The sequence below is a fragment of the Melanotaenia boesemani genome, chromosome 13, assembly GCF_017639745.1.
Source record: "Melanotaenia boesemani isolate fMelBoe1 chromosome 13, fMelBoe1.pri, whole genome shotgun sequence".
Taxonomy (NCBI): domain Eukaryota; kingdom Metazoa; phylum Chordata; class Actinopteri; order Atheriniformes; family Melanotaeniidae; genus Melanotaenia; species Melanotaenia boesemani.
In genome coordinates, this window is record NC_055694.1 from 10,807,457 (window position 1) to 10,824,290 (window position 16,834).

Below are 16,834 nucleotides of genomic sequence, written 5' to 3' on the forward strand. Positions count from 1 at the left end.
CTCAAACACCCCATTTAAGCTCAACCATTTATCATAGGAATAACCACAAGATGGGGCTGCTGCATGCTACAGAAGCAGGGCTTGGAGTTTGTTAGATGCATATAAAACAAATAAACACATCCAGCAACACTGTTGTTAAAAATAGATGATCAGTGGTTGACTCAGGCTTTGCTGCACTTATCATGACATCAGGCCTATTTCACCCTTATAGTCAAGGTTTTTTAAATAAACATTAAAAATTAAAAGAGCTCAAAATAGCATCTGACCTTAAAGGCCATAGAAAAGAAAAAAATAAACAGTAATTTCTATATTTAGATCACAACCAATATCCATGTATTTACTGTAAATCTGATCAGAATCCTGCTGGCCCACAGGACCTAAATGCTGGATGTTTATACTAAACAAAACACAAGTATCCTCACCGTTTCTACCCATGCCCCTCCCTTGCTGAATGATGTTCCACTGAGCTTGCCAGTGACTATGAAATACAGAGTGGCATCAGCCAATGGCAGAATCCCTTGGTGATGTGTCTGGACTGGCTCCCCTGTGAGGTTACACCACGTTGCCAGTGCTACAGCAAACATTACACCCTGCTACAAAGTCTTACACATGTGTGGATCCTCACTGTGTAAATGAACAATGTAGAGAGGCAGTATAAGCAGATGCCAACTCCCAATGTCACATGCTTCCATTGCTGCATTTAAAATAAAGTTTAAGTGATCCACAGCTCATTATCATTAAGACATTGTCTTTCACTGAGAAGAAACATAGTCAATACAGCCTATTATGGCACATGAATTTAACTTAATTTTATTACAATATTGCAAAGACAGCTTTCTCACAAAGTTCAAGATAAAACCTCCTCAAAGTGACATGATAAAAACAATTCAGTTTCCAAATCATTTTAAATATTTAAGACACCTGTCAAACATCTAGCTCATGATAACCAACTGATGGTAAGGACAGAAGAGTGAATGGGCATCAACAACATCAGAAACAATAGAAACTCTTGCTTTCTAAAGTTCCTTTGATCACTATTGGACAGCCCAAAATTACACCAAAAATGATGACAACTGCAATAATTCAACAAAAAACAAAACCCAAAAAGAGGGGGTGAATCCCATGTCTACTTAATACATTTTTAAGACAATGCAAAATCAACTACTGAGCAACACGATGGATAATTTCCTATGGTTTTGTGAACCAGAGGTGAAGTTGTGCAGGACCTTAAGTCCAGGCTTTGTTTCCTCTTAAGGCAGATAAGTCTAAAAAAAGTCATCTTCAAAAGAAACTAGTAAAGCCAGAAAAAGGCGTTCTTCATGTTACTGAACCCACATGCGTCCCCGTGAGCTTCCTTTAATGTCCATTCATTGTTGTCTTAGGTAGGTATGCGTGCAAATATTTACAACTTCGAAAACTGCCTACACAAAGCCTCAGCAAACTTCTCAAAACATATGGTGATGTACTTTATTGTGACCATGCTGCAATCCTTTATGACCCAATTCCTTCCAGTTCATCTCAGATTCTCCTCTTTGCACACTTCCCTCTCTCCTCTTTAACTTACATATGTTACTGATTAGCTTGGGATTATGTATGACTGCATGTATATCTGTTGGTCTATACTGGCATCTTTACGTAGGAATTTGAGCTTACTGAATGCTTGGACTAATTTGCAAATTTTTGAGGAGGAAGAGGGGCAGAGCTATTTGAGCCCTTAAAAAACAGGCATTCTGGTGGAAGTCAAAGTACAGGCATTGATGTCCTCAGTGTGTGAGGCTCTGTGCAGGGACGGTTCTGAGGCACTGCGGTTTATCTTAGGGAGGGCGTGCTGGAGGAGCTCAATAGAAGACAAGATCTAAAATAAAAAATGCATAAAAAAGGGGGAAAAAAAAGATCAGTTGGACAGAACTTGACAGCTTGACATTTACAGTTACTGACATAGTTTACCTGTGGAAAGAGCGGCCTTTCATCCTTGGATTTCTTGATGCAGTCAGCCACCAACCTTTTCATGGCTTTGGGGCAGTTCTTGTAGAGCTTACTGAGGTCTGGGGACAAATAGCCTCTTCCAACCATGTAAATAATCTAGGAGGTAGAGCAACCAAGAGCAGGTGAAGCTAAGTGGAAAAGTAATTGCATTTAAAAATATTATGTTGTTGAACAACTGACATCACTGCAGCTTTTTTTTGGGGGGGGGGGGATACCGACATCTGATCAATCCTAAATCCTCAGTCCATCTCACAAATACTTTATAAATACGGCTGATGACTCTAAGGTGACAGACATCTAAAACACAGGAGCTATTGTGAAGGCATGAGTGCATGATGCTGCAAAGATAAAAGATTATAGCAGTCCTCTATGTGCCTGCCAGATCAGCTGAGTACAAAGTCATTCTACAGTATCAAGGAGAATAAGGTACAACCAGTGGATCACAGTGCTACTGTGGGCACACTTTGTACAGAACTTTCTGGTCTGAATAATGGCAAGAACCCAGATGTGATCCAGGTCAGGTCTTGTTGCCTGAGAGGACAAAAAACCTACAGACACACACACACACATATGCACACACACCCAAGCGTTCCTTTTCTCACACAGGGTTGTATTACGGGGTCTAAAATTAGGCCAGTGGCTCCGCGGCGTCCGCCTCTGTTTCAAGGCAGGCCTTAGGCCAGCTCCACAACCCCCTTTAAACATCAACACAGTGTCTTTTCACCACCTTCTGGGCTGGGTTTATACTCTGACCTAGGCAAGGACTTAAGCTCCAACAAATGCATGATTGTACAGTTTTGAATGACATTTTCAGGGTTTTAAAGGTTGCAAAAAACCCTGCAAACTTTAAACTAAACCATAAGTATGCTTGACATATACAATTAGCAAATATGTGGCAGACTTTACCTGGTCTCTGTTTGCTATCTGGGAGTATGGGAGCTCTCCCGTCATGAGTTCAAAGAGAACAATTCCATAGGAATAGACATCAGACTGGAAGCTGTAGGGGTTGTTATCCTGCATCCGGATTACCTCAGGAGCCTTTAAAAAAAACATCCAACAGTACAGAGAACATTTCCAATTTAATTTCTTTGTACCATCTTTCTTACAAGAAATTTTCCATTTGAAAATAAAAAAACAAATTTATTCATTGATCTGCTTGAAGCACACTACTGTTAAGAAATTTACGCTTTTACTAACCATCCAAAGAATGGATCCAGAAGGCTGCTCCACCTGATGCGAGCCACTCCACCTGGCCTTCACTGTAGCAAGACCAAAGTCACCGATTTTCACAGTTAGCCCCTCATGCAAGAAGATGTCTGCGCTGCTAATAAGGATTCACAGCTAAACCACATGCAGGGAAGACAGTTCCTATACAGTATGAAGACTACGGTTGTTAAGCACTTTTGTTTAAAGTTTATTCATACACAAATCTTAAGTTTATACATGCAAAAATAAATATATATAGAAAGGATACTGTTGGACTTCATGTCTCGATGAATGATGTTTTTTGCATGTAGATAACTGAAAAAGAAGGGATGAAATTAGGAGATATCTCAGCTGTTTTATTTGCACCATCAGTGAAGCTGCATTCTTCACGACTTACTCCATGCCCTGAGCTGTCTGTCTGGCGATGTCTATGAGCTGGATCATCTTAAAATTTGTCTCCAGGACATGAATATGTTTGTAAAGGCTGCTACCCTCACACCACTGGGTCACGATGGCCAGGTTGTCCTTCGTCATGTAGCCCATGAACAACAGGATGTTGACATGTCGTGTTTTCCTGCAACCAGAAGCAGAAAGGGAGAGAAAATCAACTTACCATAGAAACTGTAAGATAAAAGTCAACAAACAACAACAAAGAATTCAGCTGTGTGTGTCTGACAAAACTCACTGGTCTAAGACATAAAAGAAAATATGTTCTAGTTATTTCTCACCTCAGCACTGCCACTTCATTTCTGAATGCCTGAAACTGCTCTGGTGTGGGGTCAGTCACCTTTAAAATTTTCACTGCAACATCACCTACAAAAAAATTAAATAAAAATATATTTTTTTAAAAAAATCAATCATTATTCACCTTTTGCACAAAAAAAATATTCAATGCTGCAGATACTTCTTATTTTCAAGATGTCAAGTACGGTATGCCGATGAGAACGTGTACCTGAAAGTGCCCTGACCTGTTTGTAATACATCCTTACCATGCCATTTTCCTTTGTATACTGTTCCAAACGAGCCTGAACCAATGCGGGAAAGTAGGTAAACCTCGCTGGCCTCAATCTCCCAGTAGTAACTAGAGTCTCGCTTGTCCCGAGGTCTCTGAATGTACAGAAATCATAAAGAAGCAACTGATGAAAGGCAAGCTACTCATAAGGGGTCATCATGAGTCAGTATTCTAAAAAGCAGCTACTGGCTTCTAAGATATGTTTGACATAATATCAATAGTAGATAACAAAAGAGAGAACTTACAATTTTATTTTTCTCCTGAGTATTGAAGGATGGGACCCTCTCTCGCTGGGCAGGTGCAGGGGCTTTGGATTGAGACTGGGACCACCCTGTGGGGCTCTGGTTGGGGGAATTCCCCACTTCAAGAATTCAAAACAAACAGAATTAAGGGTGGGTGTAAGGTTATCCCTTTTCTTCTAGCTTTACTTTCTAATAGATTGAGTCTCAAAATGCCACAAAGGACAAAAGTCAAACAAAAACAGAAGGTCATTTCAGATGACACATGGAAAGTGCTGTGATGATAGTTTTCTATTGAGGAAGGGAGGGAATGGCTTTGTGTTTTATATATAGGCACATTTAGAGTGAATAAACTTGTGTCAAGGGTGAGGAAAGGAGTGTGATGCACCACAAATGTGCAGGGTGCACACTTACCAGAGTCATGATCACGCATTGCACCCTAAGGAGACAAAACAAAAGAGATTAGGATTGATAAGCTTATTTCAGCACTCCACGTGCTGCCACTCATGATGTGACTGCAGTACTAAGATGTGAATGCAGATAGTCTGCTTAAAATGCATGCCATTCAGACTGCACACAGATACTCTGCTTTCTAACCTTTTCTGGACTCTCAGATGAGGCTTCAACAAAAGACTGGGAGAAGTGCACAATACCTACTTTCCTCTTCAGCCAGAACCTATGGCACCAGGAGCTGGGAGAGGTATTCAGGCAGTCTAGCTACTCCCCAGTAGGGTACAATACAACAGACCAGTACGGAGAAAGGAGGGAAAGGAACAAAGTAAAGGACGGTGAGGATGGCACAGCAAGAAAAACTATATTCAGGTTTCTACCTGGACAGAATAAAGGATAGGCTACAAAAAAAATAGCTTGTTGACGAACAATGATGTTGATAAAACAGAAACTGGAACTTAACAAGGGGAAGCCATTAAAAAAAAAAACAGAAATATGATGCTATCTGGGGAATTAGAAAAACATTCTCAGCTCTGTTCAGGTGGATGACTTAAAGCAGAGGTAGATAAGACGTAGGGTAAAAGAAAAAAAAATCAAGATGAAGATAGTTGGAGTGCCTAAGAAATGTGTGGGAGGACAAGAACAGTCTGTGGCATGAGATATTTTAGGAGTGGCTGCCTTAACCTACAGCAGTACTCAAGGGGCCCACATGGTGTGTAGTTACCTCGATCATGCTGCTGTCTACAGGCATGGTAGTGCTAACCATATGGACATTGGGTGTTGAAGTGGAGCGCTGCCTCTGGGAGAGACCGCCGCCTGTGGGTGGGTAGGACGTGGTGTAGTTGAAGGCATGAGGGGTGGAATATCGGTGGGCTGAGCTGTGAGAAGAGAGAGCAGAGGCAAGATTGAGTCAGTGTTTCAAAATGGCACAAAAACAGACTTTTAATAGAGACACAAATACTTAATTATGTCACTTCTTTAAACTTGGTACACTGAGGGTGTGGTGGCTGCTCGTGCTGCAGCTTTCATTTCTGTTATTTTCTCAAAACCCAGTTCAAGCATCAGTTATTAAGGTTGGGCCGTGACCACATTGCTACAGTCACACACAAAATCAGCATATAACACATCTTTTTAGGGTTATATTGGTTCATATTTTTTCTGGTAATCTCTTTAAGTTATTTTATTTTTGACATAAGTGACACTGCAGAGACATTTAGCTAAAATCAATACTGGCTAAGCTAAAGAAGACAAAGCTAATATGTTAATCTCCATGCAAGTAAAATGCTACTTGGACTTGACGTGTTCACATACACGCATTTATTTATTTAATTATAACAAGTTAAAATACATGTGAATGTTATGTAAGTATAATCCAGATATTCAGTTACTGGACAGTAGCTGATGGTTTACATGAGCGCTGTGGAACCCCACCTGACTGAGAAGCAGAGATCATCACACCTTCACATAAGAGTGCTTTCCTTGTGAATAATCACCATTTTGGCTAGGGTAAGGTATGTTTCTCAAGCGTATTGGAGAGTTCTCTACATGGAACGACTTGATACTTTGTTAGTGCTAACTTGGCAGCTCAGAGCACTTTTAACCATTTTATGTGCAAATGAAACAACAGACCCTTTTCACTCTCAGTTACATTAGCCTTTGGACTGGTAAGCCTCCATAAAGCTAAGGACGTCATAAATAAATTTTAAAATAAAAAAAAAGACAGGATTTTATTTCAAAAAGATTAAGGCTCTTTTAAAAATTAAAACTACAACTGTGCTGCACTTAAGCACAACTAATAGCACAGAAATGATAATAATCATGATCACTGAAACATGATAATGTTTATTTCCTTCCTCTGGTCACAAGAAAACTGGGCTTAATGTAGAAAAAACATTTCCTTTTTCTGTGAATTTTCTAGATGAAATTTGTACAACGCTGGGGGGGGAAAGGACTTTTTAAAAAAAAAGAGCTTCACCTTGGAAACCGTGTTAAGGATTCTCTCATACGCCGGGATGTGGGCGGCAGCAGGGACAGGGCACCACTCTCACCGGGTGTTGGACAAAACCTGAAGACAGAAATGGAAGTGTTTCTAGTCCATTGTGTGTAGTGCTTGGCGACTGCTATGGCTGTCAGGTAAAAGGGATACTTCCTCCATGACCTTTAAATGATGACTGTTCATCCCGCAGTTCTTTATGCAAAATAAAACTAAAAGGCCTCTGTTCAGAGTGAAAGTATGAAAAGCTATGCAAATCTGATCTAATCAGAGATGTGGCATCAGTAGAATTTAACTTCCCCCTCTTTTTTTAATATTAGTAGCACTATTTATTCTACTTTTGATATGAATTTTTTCAATTTAAATTACATTATAAACTCCCATGCAGAAAAAAAGTTAAAGACAGTAGGTATATTTGTTCTTTTAATGTATTTCTATCATTATTTAGGGAAACAGTGAGGGTGTCAAAACTTTTACTATTATCCCATTTATTATAGTATACCATTGTTAATTTATTTCAGCATTTTAAAATACTGTAAGATATCTTACTGCCTACTTATACCCTTTACTTTCCTTCCATTTACTTACAGGAGTTGTCTTATGTTGCTCCAGTCCACACACATTGTGGGCACTTTGGTGCTACAATGCTCATGGAATTTGTAACCGCATGTTTGGCAACGGAATCCATTCAGAAGAAATTTCTGGCAAATGTCACAGAAAGCAAGCTTCAGAAATGTTTTCCGAACCTGAAAATGAAAAACAGCACATTGGATTTGTTTTTTTTTTTTTTTTTTTTTCTTTTTAGGGGGGGGTGCACAATTTTCTGGAAGTAAAGGGAAAAACTGGGTACGTACAAAATTATGTGTGGTCAAAGGAACGTGATCTAAAACCTCCACCAGCAGCTCTTGCCCAATCAGTGAGGTGGAGTCAGTGTTCCAATCCATCCGCAACTTTTTACTGAAAAGTAGATAAAAAAAATTTACATTTACCAAGTATTTGTAGCATATGTAGTGTGTGATTTGAATTTGCTGTCTTTATTTCTGGTCACAAATCCACTTCACTCCTGAGCTCACCTTTGTCCTGAATGCAGCTTGAACACAGCGCAGCACTGAGGTTGCAGGCCTCGCACCTTCAATGCTTTAATCAGGCAACTAAAAAGAGTCATACCTGGTCGCACATTTACCTGAAAGATAGATGAATACATATCATTAATCCTTTATAGGTCACTTTTTTTTTTAAAGACCAATACCTCTAAAGCCTAATTTAAGATATTTAAGAAATGGAAAATCAACTCGCCACAGTGCGTTGTTGGTTTGGGAGGTAGACACGGATTGTGCTGCTAGCCTTGGAGTCTGGCATTTTGCTGTCGTCTGAGGAGCGTCGCTGGCAGGAAAAGCCCTGAACCATGGTTGGAGAAACGCAGGGGCCTTCAAATGCAGAGTCCTTCATTCCTAAGCCGTTGCTCAGGGTCTTCCGCGCTCCCTGAAGGTGCTCCATTAGGAAAACTAAGTGCTCGCAATAGTCTGAATGAATAAATAAATAAATGAGTAAAAGACGTTGCAATTGTTCTCATTTTACTTGTATTATTCTTGATGAGGACATTTGTGTAGAAAGAATATAAAAGACTCAAAACACAAACTGTAAGAAAACCGGGTCAGCTACAACAGATTATGAAATGCTGTGAAACTAAACAACAGATTTGGGTTTAGGCATCATAAGGTTAGAAGTAATCTCTAAACATAATCTCAACAAGTGCACGCCTCTTGAATTATGCAATGATTGGGGCCATTTCAGGTACAGCCAACTGAAGTGGCCTCAAAAGTGTGAAAGAGAAAATGAATAACATTTATGTTTAGACATGATTCATATGTGCTCATTAAACTTGACATTAAAATCTAAACTACAGCATGGCACAACAGTAGTTTATAAATGACCGCGTGTAGTTTTTTTCATTATCATAATTAAGTTAGCACTGGTTTAAAGCAAACAATGGTTTTTAACCAAACAAGAACAAACTACTAATAAACACCAGTTTATTGCACACAGCATACTATACACTCAGTTTAATTAAATACAAAAACACAGGACAAGACTGAGCTGAAATATACAGATAAACTAAACTAAATAAACCACATCAGCAAGGCCTGAAATAAAGGGGGAAAAAATTGTGTTACAACTACTTTGATGAACCCATTATAACAAAAAAAAAACTCCTTTGTTTGCCTTGTTTCCAGTACAAACTGTGGTGTAATATTGGATCTATAAACAGAGGTTTTTCTGACTTTTTTTTTTTTGGCATCCAAATTTTGCATGAATAGTTTTTCCTCAACAGCACTAATTACCACTGCATGCTTCATACAAAGACTACCAACTCTGAAGAGTTACTTCACTGCAGTTAGTGGTCAGTTGTCACAGCACACATTTGTTTGTTGTGCAGAAAACCTCAATTGTTCCAGCTCCCTCACCATGTTGCTGGGGTTGTGTTTAAAACAAGTACTATGACCCATCCAGAGGGAAGCATTGACAAAAAATGTGCAAGTACAGAATAATCAGACCTAGTCCAATCTGATTAAATGAGTGCTACATAGAAGGCACACTAAATTATACAGATTTACAAACTCACCATCCACTGAAAAGTTTGACTCAAGTCCTTAAAGTTATAAATAAAAAAACAAAAAACAAAGCCAGCAGGTTAGCATTATTTGGACAAATTTAGGTAAAGAGGATCAAATAGACTAAGCTTTGCACGTTTTCAGCTGACGTGCAAGCTAACCTAACAGGACTACAAGGAAGAAACCCTGCGGAAATGTGTGCAGGATTTCAATAACCACAGCAGGCGACTATAAAGGTAGTTAAGTGTGTTTTTATAAGCCCTGGTAGTTCCAGTTATATCATTGAGACTGTCTGAAGGCCCCTTAGAAGCGGAGTATATCGTTAAAGTTCACGGCTACTTTTACCCTCCATGCAAATCTCGTTTGTTCAAACGATGCATTGCTAGTCTGTGTTCCTATTGGAGAAGCTGTTTGAAAGCTAAAGTTGGTTAGTTTAAAACGATACAAAGTTAAGTAAAAGCTAGGAGCGGCAGTCTGTATAAGCTCACCAAGAGGAGTTAAAAAGGTTGTGCTCCGCCATAACTTCGGGAAAAAGTGGCGTCGGTGACATCATCATATCTGCAACGCATTCAAAGAAAAAAGAGAGAAAAAAAGAGTCCAAGCTGGTAAAGATCCCGAAAGTGTATCAGCTAATCTTGTATCCGGTGAATGTTGCGTTAATGTAAAACGTGAAGGTCAGATGTGAGTTCCTTTTACGAACTACCTAAAACAACAGAGCAAAAGTTTAATCTCCCGGGTCGTGGTGAATACGAATATATGTGTATATATATATCCCGCTGTCCTTCAAAGTGACAAAATAGGATTTTCTGTAAGTCCAGCTAAGCTTTTTAAAAGTCAAACTCCAACAAGTTGCTCGGCAATGGTTAGCTTTTCAATTCAATATTTACGTTGTTTGGGAGAAAGGTGAGGCAGTTTGAGTTGGTGTCGTGCGTCCGTCTGACGCCAGTGATTGAAACAGGACCTTGCAGTCATAACAAGACCTGCAAGCATCACTCATACTGCGCAACCAGGGCACAAACTTAAACCCTCCCACTTCAGAGACTGTCGATTTTGCTCATAAAACTTTGCGGCAATTAAAAAAAAAATCGTTTGTTGATATGTATACTACACCCACTTCAGAGTCCTTTTATGTGGCCGACGTCGTCTTTGAGGCTGCACTCCCATGAGCTCATACTGACTAGGTTTAATCCCCCCCAAAAAGGGTTTTACGTATGAAAACTTTAAAAGGTTTTAAAGCTACACTTGCTAAAATAGTCCTTGTATGTTTGGAAGAGCAAACAAATCTGTACACTACCGGTTTGAAGAAACAAGAGAACTCGTGTTATTTCCAAGCGCGCCATCTTCTGGCGAAGAGGCCACACTGCAACTATGTAGCTTTCCTGCTGTTAATATCTCATATTTTTGGTCAAAACAAAGAAACAAAAACAATAAAGATATTTTACATGGCATTACTTTTTCATTAATTCAATTCTTCATTAACAGTTAAGACAACAGAAGTGCATCATTTTCTACTGATAATTTGGACAATTCTTAAACATTATAAGCATTTTTTTCAGTCAAGACAATTAATTATTCTATCCTAAACTGACCCCTGAAACAGTATCAGTTTGAAACCATACCCATCTCCACTCACCATGTGTTCACCATCTCTGTGATATCTCGGTCTTGGTCCCCCGAGGTACCCTTATTACAGATGGCTCCAAGGTCCTTTCAGTAAGCTGGAGTTGACACCATCTGAGAATAAAACAGCCCTATTAACATCCCGGTGTGTGTGTCCTGATGGGTTTAGCATATATTGTTTCCATAAAGCAGTAGCAGGCAGTTTAACAAGAGTGAAACAGATGTTAATGTTTTGTTCCAGCTTAAAAGAAAATTGCAAATTGATTCAATACATCTAACTTTAAAATTAACTACACTTTTCTGGCAGTGGCATGTGCTAACAGATGATCAATCTGACAAGTAACAGAAATACCAAATACTGTTTCTGTGTGGAGGAGGGCAGGGCTTTGTCATTGTGGAGGATTTTAAGGTATCCCGCCCAACATGGAACACAACCTCTGCATTTCAATCAGCGTAGATTAAAATACATCTCTTAATCAGTTCAGAATTAATGCATCATAGGTTATTATACTTTCACTTGCTTCACATTAAAGGCTGCAAGCTACAGAATTATTAACTCAGAATATAGTAAACACAATTACAGATCTTTACACCAAAACCACCTTAAGACTGATGAAAGTATCTCTTCTACCTATTGATCTGACAGAGCACTCAGGCCAGTTAGCTGAGATGCTTATAGCTCCCATGAACTGTGTCTGTATCGGTCCTACAAGCGATGCAATCAGCACTGTTTAAAGAGCAGGGCTTCTACAAAAATACATTAAAGAAATTGTCATAGCATTATGCATATGTTTAGATCATACTTTAACCTGGGTCCATTGACACTATATGCATAGATTTCAGATCCTTTAAAGTTTTCAGAATATTGTGTAATTCAAAAATATTTCAGATGTACTTAAAAGATGGAAAATAATACCAAAAATATCTAGAGGTTTCTATTAACTTTTAATTTATTTATGTATTAATTACCATGCTATTTATTCATCAATCATGATTAGTATTGATTTTGGCCTAATAAATAAAATTATAATTTTGTTACATACTATATTGTTACATATATGTTACATATTGTTCATTAACTGCTTTGATGAAAAAATTCAGATATACAGTATCCTATTTTAAATTTTATGCTTAACAAATTTCTTTTTTATTTAACATTCATATAACTGTTTTTGTTTTGTTGCAAAGCCAGAATAGTATTATGATTAAACAAAATTATTCAGTCAATAAGAAAGTAAGTTGAGATGGAATATTTTGCATATAGTAGGTTCAAGCTGCTGACAGAAACATACATATGTTTAATATTTTTATGTATTATTCTTTGAGGGAAATATCGTTTTATGTATCTATTTATTTATTTAGGCATTATTTTTAGTTTTAATAATAAAATCAGTGACTAAAGTAACTGAAGTCATGAATAGTCGAAATTTAACGGGGGGAAGGTTGGGGGGGATGGCTTGGGGGAAATGAAGGCTCTCGATCAACGATTGGTTGATTTACAGAGGCGGTGTCCACAGATCCTCGTGTCTTATTGGTCACTTGCAAAGTATGTGACCAATGACTGTGTAGGTTTTTACTGGATACTGTGAATGACAATTCAGGAACTCCTGCTGGCACCGCATGTAGCGCAAAGAAGGAGGCGTAAACACGGACAGCTAGGTAGCCATCAAGGTAAGCATTAAAACGGCATTAAATTTACTTTATCGATAAACACTGTACTTGGATTAGTTTTACAAATAAATTGTGTTTAAAATGACAATAAAGAAACACTGAACGTTTGATTGGGTTTATTTAGTAATTAGGCACTGGTTAGATTTTGTTTGCGTTAACTAACTTAACACCAGGCTGTTTGTGCGGCCTGCTAACACTAGCTCGTCACAACGACTTTGGTGTGCGCGCCCTGGCGGGAAATTTTGTTTTTAAGGCATATTTACTCGAATGCTTACCGAAAACATTCTACTGTAGATATTTATCGTTATTCGTCCCGGATTGACACTTTCTTACTTGAGAACGAGGATTGGTCGTCGACCGAACCGTGTTTCTTGATCGCGGTCGTGTGGCGGTGGGCTAGTTTGTGCTAACAAGCAACACTGCTGTCTCGCGAGCACGCAGAAAAATCAACGTGACTAGGCCAAAGTTAGCGTAGCTTCAACCTTTGGCATTTTGATTTCTGTTTTGCATACGCACCAACGTTGTGGAGTTTTATTTACTGGACACAAGTGACTTGCCAGGGCATTTTAAGTGAGTCCACGGATCGTAATGCTGGAAGAACATGGGCATTGCTGATTTTTAAGATGTTAATCACAATAACACGATGCAACGCGCTGGCCTCTGAAGCTAGCTCTCCGTGTTAGCATACTACTCGCACGCTCTCGTGGTCGTTATTCTGCCAGTTAGCGACGTGTAGTTTGAGGTGAACGATAATTATAGAAAAACTAACTACCCAGTCTCATTATGCTTCTGCAGAAAGAGGCCCTGGTGTAACTATCAAAGAAACAATTAAAGTTTAAATAGTTAAATGTCACGTGACTTGCGCTGATGTCGCCGCTTGCATATCTGACTAGTTTTAAAAATAACTAGACACGACTTAGAGATTTAGCTGTCCGAAGTAGTTTCAGCTGTTTTATTTATTGCGATTTAGCGTTTTGTTCTCTTTGGGAATAAAATGGAAGGAACGGCATTACTTATTAACTCACATTCTTCTTAACTTGATGTCTTCAGCAAACAGAAGCATGACCTATGGCGATCACAACATGATCCCACTGTGGATGTCGTGTAAGTTAGCGTAGTAGTTGATTGTAGTCCAATGGCTCATTATGAGTTCAACATGTGTCCCTCAATTGTAGAGTAGATCCTCCTGGTAGTCATTTAGTCCTGACAGTGCTGATGTATTTATTTTAAATATATTTATTTTCTCTGAATTGAAGAGCCATACTCTCTTGTCGTTTTTATGCACTAATTAAATTTTTTTAAAATTACAATGAGGGCAACAATAACATTAAGGTGTAATAGTCATAGATAAATTTATACTATAGTGATAGCACATTTAAGAGAAGCTAAAACATTATGGGTTCATAGCTTATCACTCGTTGACAGCAGGTAAATTGCAGTAAACATAATATTCAAAAACATATCTACTTATGCAGTAATATCTGGTACCACTAAAATATAACATTTGAACCCCCAGAAAGTTCATGTCTCTGTGACAAAGGTCTTTTTAAAGGGCTGTTGTATTAAACAGGCAATAACATTTAAAACTGGGAGTGGTCATGGAAAGATCACATACGGATTTTTAATTGACGGGTATGCACACGGGTATGCTCTATAAGATATTAAGGTGAAATTAAGCAAGTTGCAGATCATGCGAGTTAAAAAGTGTATGAAATTACTCTGTTCTAAACTGACTTTTGTTCTTGTTTTTGTTTAGGTTATGGAGATGAGCAGCAACAGTGAGTGCTTTGGATGTGGCCGCTCTGGACATTGGGTGAAGCACTGCCCTAATGCCAGTGGTGCACGTGGACGTGGGAGGGGCCGGGGGCGAGGCAAGGGTACAATACACTATTCTGCCCACACCTGAGATAGAAAAGTCACAAAATGTATCACACACTTTAGTTTTATCTAAACATTTGTTACTGGAGTTTGGGAAATTAAATTGTACATGAGTAATTCCAAACTTCATATTGACATTAATCATAGAAGAAACTCTTGAAATTGAAGCCAAAAATGACAACAAACTAAACATTGCAGCAATTATCTTTGTATACTTGTCATTACAGAGCTCTTCTGCTATCGATGTGGAGACCAGGGACACATGGCCAGGGACTGTGACCAAACTGAGGATGGTGTGCATTGAAGTTTTATTTATTCTACTTCTTGTTACTGGTTTGAACCAGTACTTAAAACGTCTTTTTTTGTGCACACACCAATAGTGTTTGTTATTAGTTTAGGGCCACACTAATTTTCTTTTAGATATACAGTAATGACCTAATTTTTCTTCCCGTCATCAGCGTGCTACAACTGCCACAGGAGTGGTCACATTTCCCGGGACTGCAAGGAGCCCAAAAAGGAGAGAGAGCAGCTTTGCTACACTTGCGGCAAAGCTGGTCACATGGCCCGCGATTGCGACCATGCCAATGAGCAGAAGTGCTACTCCTGCGGTGGATTTGGCCACATCCAGAAACTATGTGATAAGGTGAAATGTTACAGGTAAGTATTGACTCAAAATCCTGATGTAGATGCAGTGATTTTATATTTGTATGCTACAAAGTGTTCCAATCCTACCAAATGTCTGACATTTATGAAATTGATTTAACTTGTTGTTAAACAAAGCTCATTGTGTTTTCTTTACTGAAATACTGAAATCATGGCTATTGCTACTTTCTCTCTTGTAGGTGTGGTGAGATTGGTCATGTTGCCGTGCATTGCAGTAAAGCCAGCGAGACTAACTGCTACAACTGTGGAAAGGCAGGCCACCTGGCAAAAGAGTGCACCATCGAAGCAACCGCATAATCAGTGCCCTCTGTTGCCCCTCCTTTTTTTTTCAGATTGATGGTTGGTTGTATTATTTTCTCTGAATCCTCTTCACTGGCCAAAGGTTGGCTAACAGAGGCTAGTCCCAGGCCAGTGAGCCTCTCGACATGTAATACAATGAAAGGGGTGAAAAAAAAAATCTTTCTGCATTCAATACAAAAATGTTTTAGTTTGGTAGCGGTGTTATGTATAATGCTTTGTCAAAGAAACCCCCCTTTCCAAGCCACTGGTGATCAGCAATGAAAAAATGGGACTAAACATATGGGAATCTATAGGACCTCTGAGCTTGTGGAAGTGCGTCTCAGTAAAATGAGATGAAGAAGGGAGTAAATGGAAACCAAACTTCCATGTGCGGTTTTTTGGGTTTGTTTTAGTGGAATATGAGTTGGCCAAGAGAGTATGACATGGAAACAGTTCATAATGATGCATTTCAGCCCTACACGCAGCTACAAGTGGGCGATAACAAACTACATGTTATATTACTAAGGTATAAAAATTTTGGAGGTATTAAAAGAAACATGCTCTTTTATAGAAATCTGTTTACAATTTAAATATCACTTAGTAGTCCAAGGTAGACTTTTTTCTTTTTTTCTTTTTTTTTCTTTCTTTTTTTACCTTGGCAAAAATTTAACATCAAGAACAGTTGTCAGAAATGCAGAATTTGGAGTTATTTGGGAATGAAAAATGTTTTCACAGAAATCAAAATGTTATTTTTGTACAATATCACTTAGACTACTGTATAAATACCATTTGCTTGTACTCAGTTTTTAAGTCGGAAGGAAAGTGCAACTGAAGTCCTAGAAAATAGAAATGTAATTTTAAACTATCAATAAAGCTGGAGGAGCACGGGGAGGAGCTTTGTGTCTGATTTCAATGCAGCATACATGATTCCTTTTTGTTTTGTTTACCCATCATGGAAGTCAGTTGATATTTCCCCTTTTATAAAAGATCGGTCCTCAAATGTAGGCTAATTTTCTGATCCTACGTATCAGATTGTTTTGCTCTGTGAATTTGAACCCCCCACACACATACAGTTTGACAAATATATTTTTCTAGGGGTTTTATTTTTAAAAATGGTTCGTACTCGCAATCTCGGCATATGGAGGACTGAGTGGTGCATGTGACATCACTGGATGTTCCGAGCTGGTTTTGTGTCCTAAAGGCATCACTGAAATCAAGCTTTTGC

The 16,834-nt window shown here is 38.7% G+C and overlaps 2 protein-coding genes across 10 annotated transcripts; one reads left to right on the forward strand and one right to left on the reverse strand.

Annotated features, from left to right (window-relative positions):
- Positions 1-794: 794 nt before the first annotated feature.
- Positions 795-13,358, reverse strand: raf1a (Raf-1 proto-oncogene, serine/threonine kinase a). Of its 8 annotated transcripts, none has more exons than XM_042003356.1 (19): positions 13,123-13,358; positions 11,132-11,232; positions 8,183-8,409; positions 7,960-8,069; positions 7,741-7,843; positions 7,475-7,632; positions 6,869-6,958; positions 5,618-5,771; positions 5,041-5,160; positions 4,858-4,882; positions 4,450-4,565; positions 4,182-4,299; positions 3,921-4,005; positions 3,590-3,766; positions 3,461-3,507; positions 3,184-3,302; positions 2,893-3,024; positions 1,948-2,082; positions 795-1,855 (listed from the first exon to the last, which is right to left on the reverse strand). In XM_042003356.1, the coding sequence occupies exons 3-19, from the start codon at positions 8,381-8,383 to the stop codon at positions 1,715-1,717; spliced, it is 2,031 nt and encodes a 676-aa protein (XP_041859290.1). In that variant the 5' UTR covers positions 8,384-8,409; positions 11,132-11,232; positions 13,123-13,358; the 3' UTR covers positions 795-1,714. The 8 variants fall into 8 exon arrangements, 7 of the variants coding, with proteins under 7 accessions (XP_041859290.1, XP_041859291.1, XP_041859286.1 ...); XM_042003357.1 differs by having other exon boundaries at positions 13,065-13,169; XM_042003352.1 differs by lacking the exons at positions 11,132-11,232; positions 13,123-13,358 and adding exons at positions 9,987-10,056; positions 10,613-10,785.
- cnbpa (CCHC-type zinc finger, nucleic acid binding protein a) lies at positions 12,687-16,498 on the forward strand. 2 transcript variants are annotated; one of them, XM_042003365.1, is made up of 5 exons: positions 12,687-12,789; positions 14,546-14,666; positions 14,895-14,960; positions 15,126-15,324; positions 15,510-16,498. In XM_042003365.1, exons 2-5 carry the CDS (start codon positions 14,549-14,551, stop codon positions 15,625-15,627), a joined length of 501 nt encoding a protein of 166 aa, XP_041859299.1. In that variant the 5' UTR covers positions 12,687-12,789; positions 14,546-14,548; the 3' UTR covers positions 15,628-16,498. The 2 variants fall into 2 exon arrangements, with proteins under 2 accessions (XP_041859299.1, XP_041859300.1); XM_042003366.1 differs by having other exon boundaries at positions 14,546-14,660.
- Positions 16,499-16,834: the final 336 nt, after the last annotated feature.

Bases quoted from the DNA above. Each gene is read 5' to 3' on its own strand.
- raf1a (XM_042003350.1), bottom strand. From the start codon at position 10,488: ATGCTTGCAGGTCTTGTTATGACTGCAAGGTCCTGTTTCAATCACTGG. The intron at 5,772-6,868 runs GTGAAGCTCTTT...CTCTTCTCACAG, and splicing joins TCCTTAACACGGTTTCCAAG to CTCAGCCCACCGATATTCCA. The intron at 3,303-3,460 runs GTATCCTTTCTA...TTAGCAGCGCAG, and splicing joins TCGAGACATGAAGTCCAACA to ACATCTTCTTGCATGAGGGG.
- cnbpa (XM_042003365.1), top strand. From the start codon at position 14,549: ATGGAGATGAGCAGCAACAGTGAGTGCTTTGGATGTGGCCGCTCTGGA. The intron at 14,667-14,894 runs GTACAATACACT...TTGTCATTACAG, and splicing joins GGGCCGGGGGCGAGGCAAGG to AGCTCTTCTGCTATCGATGT. The intron at 14,961-15,125 runs GTGTGCATTGAA...TCCCGTCATCAG, and splicing joins CTGTGACCAAACTGAGGATG to CGTGCTACAACTGCCACAGG.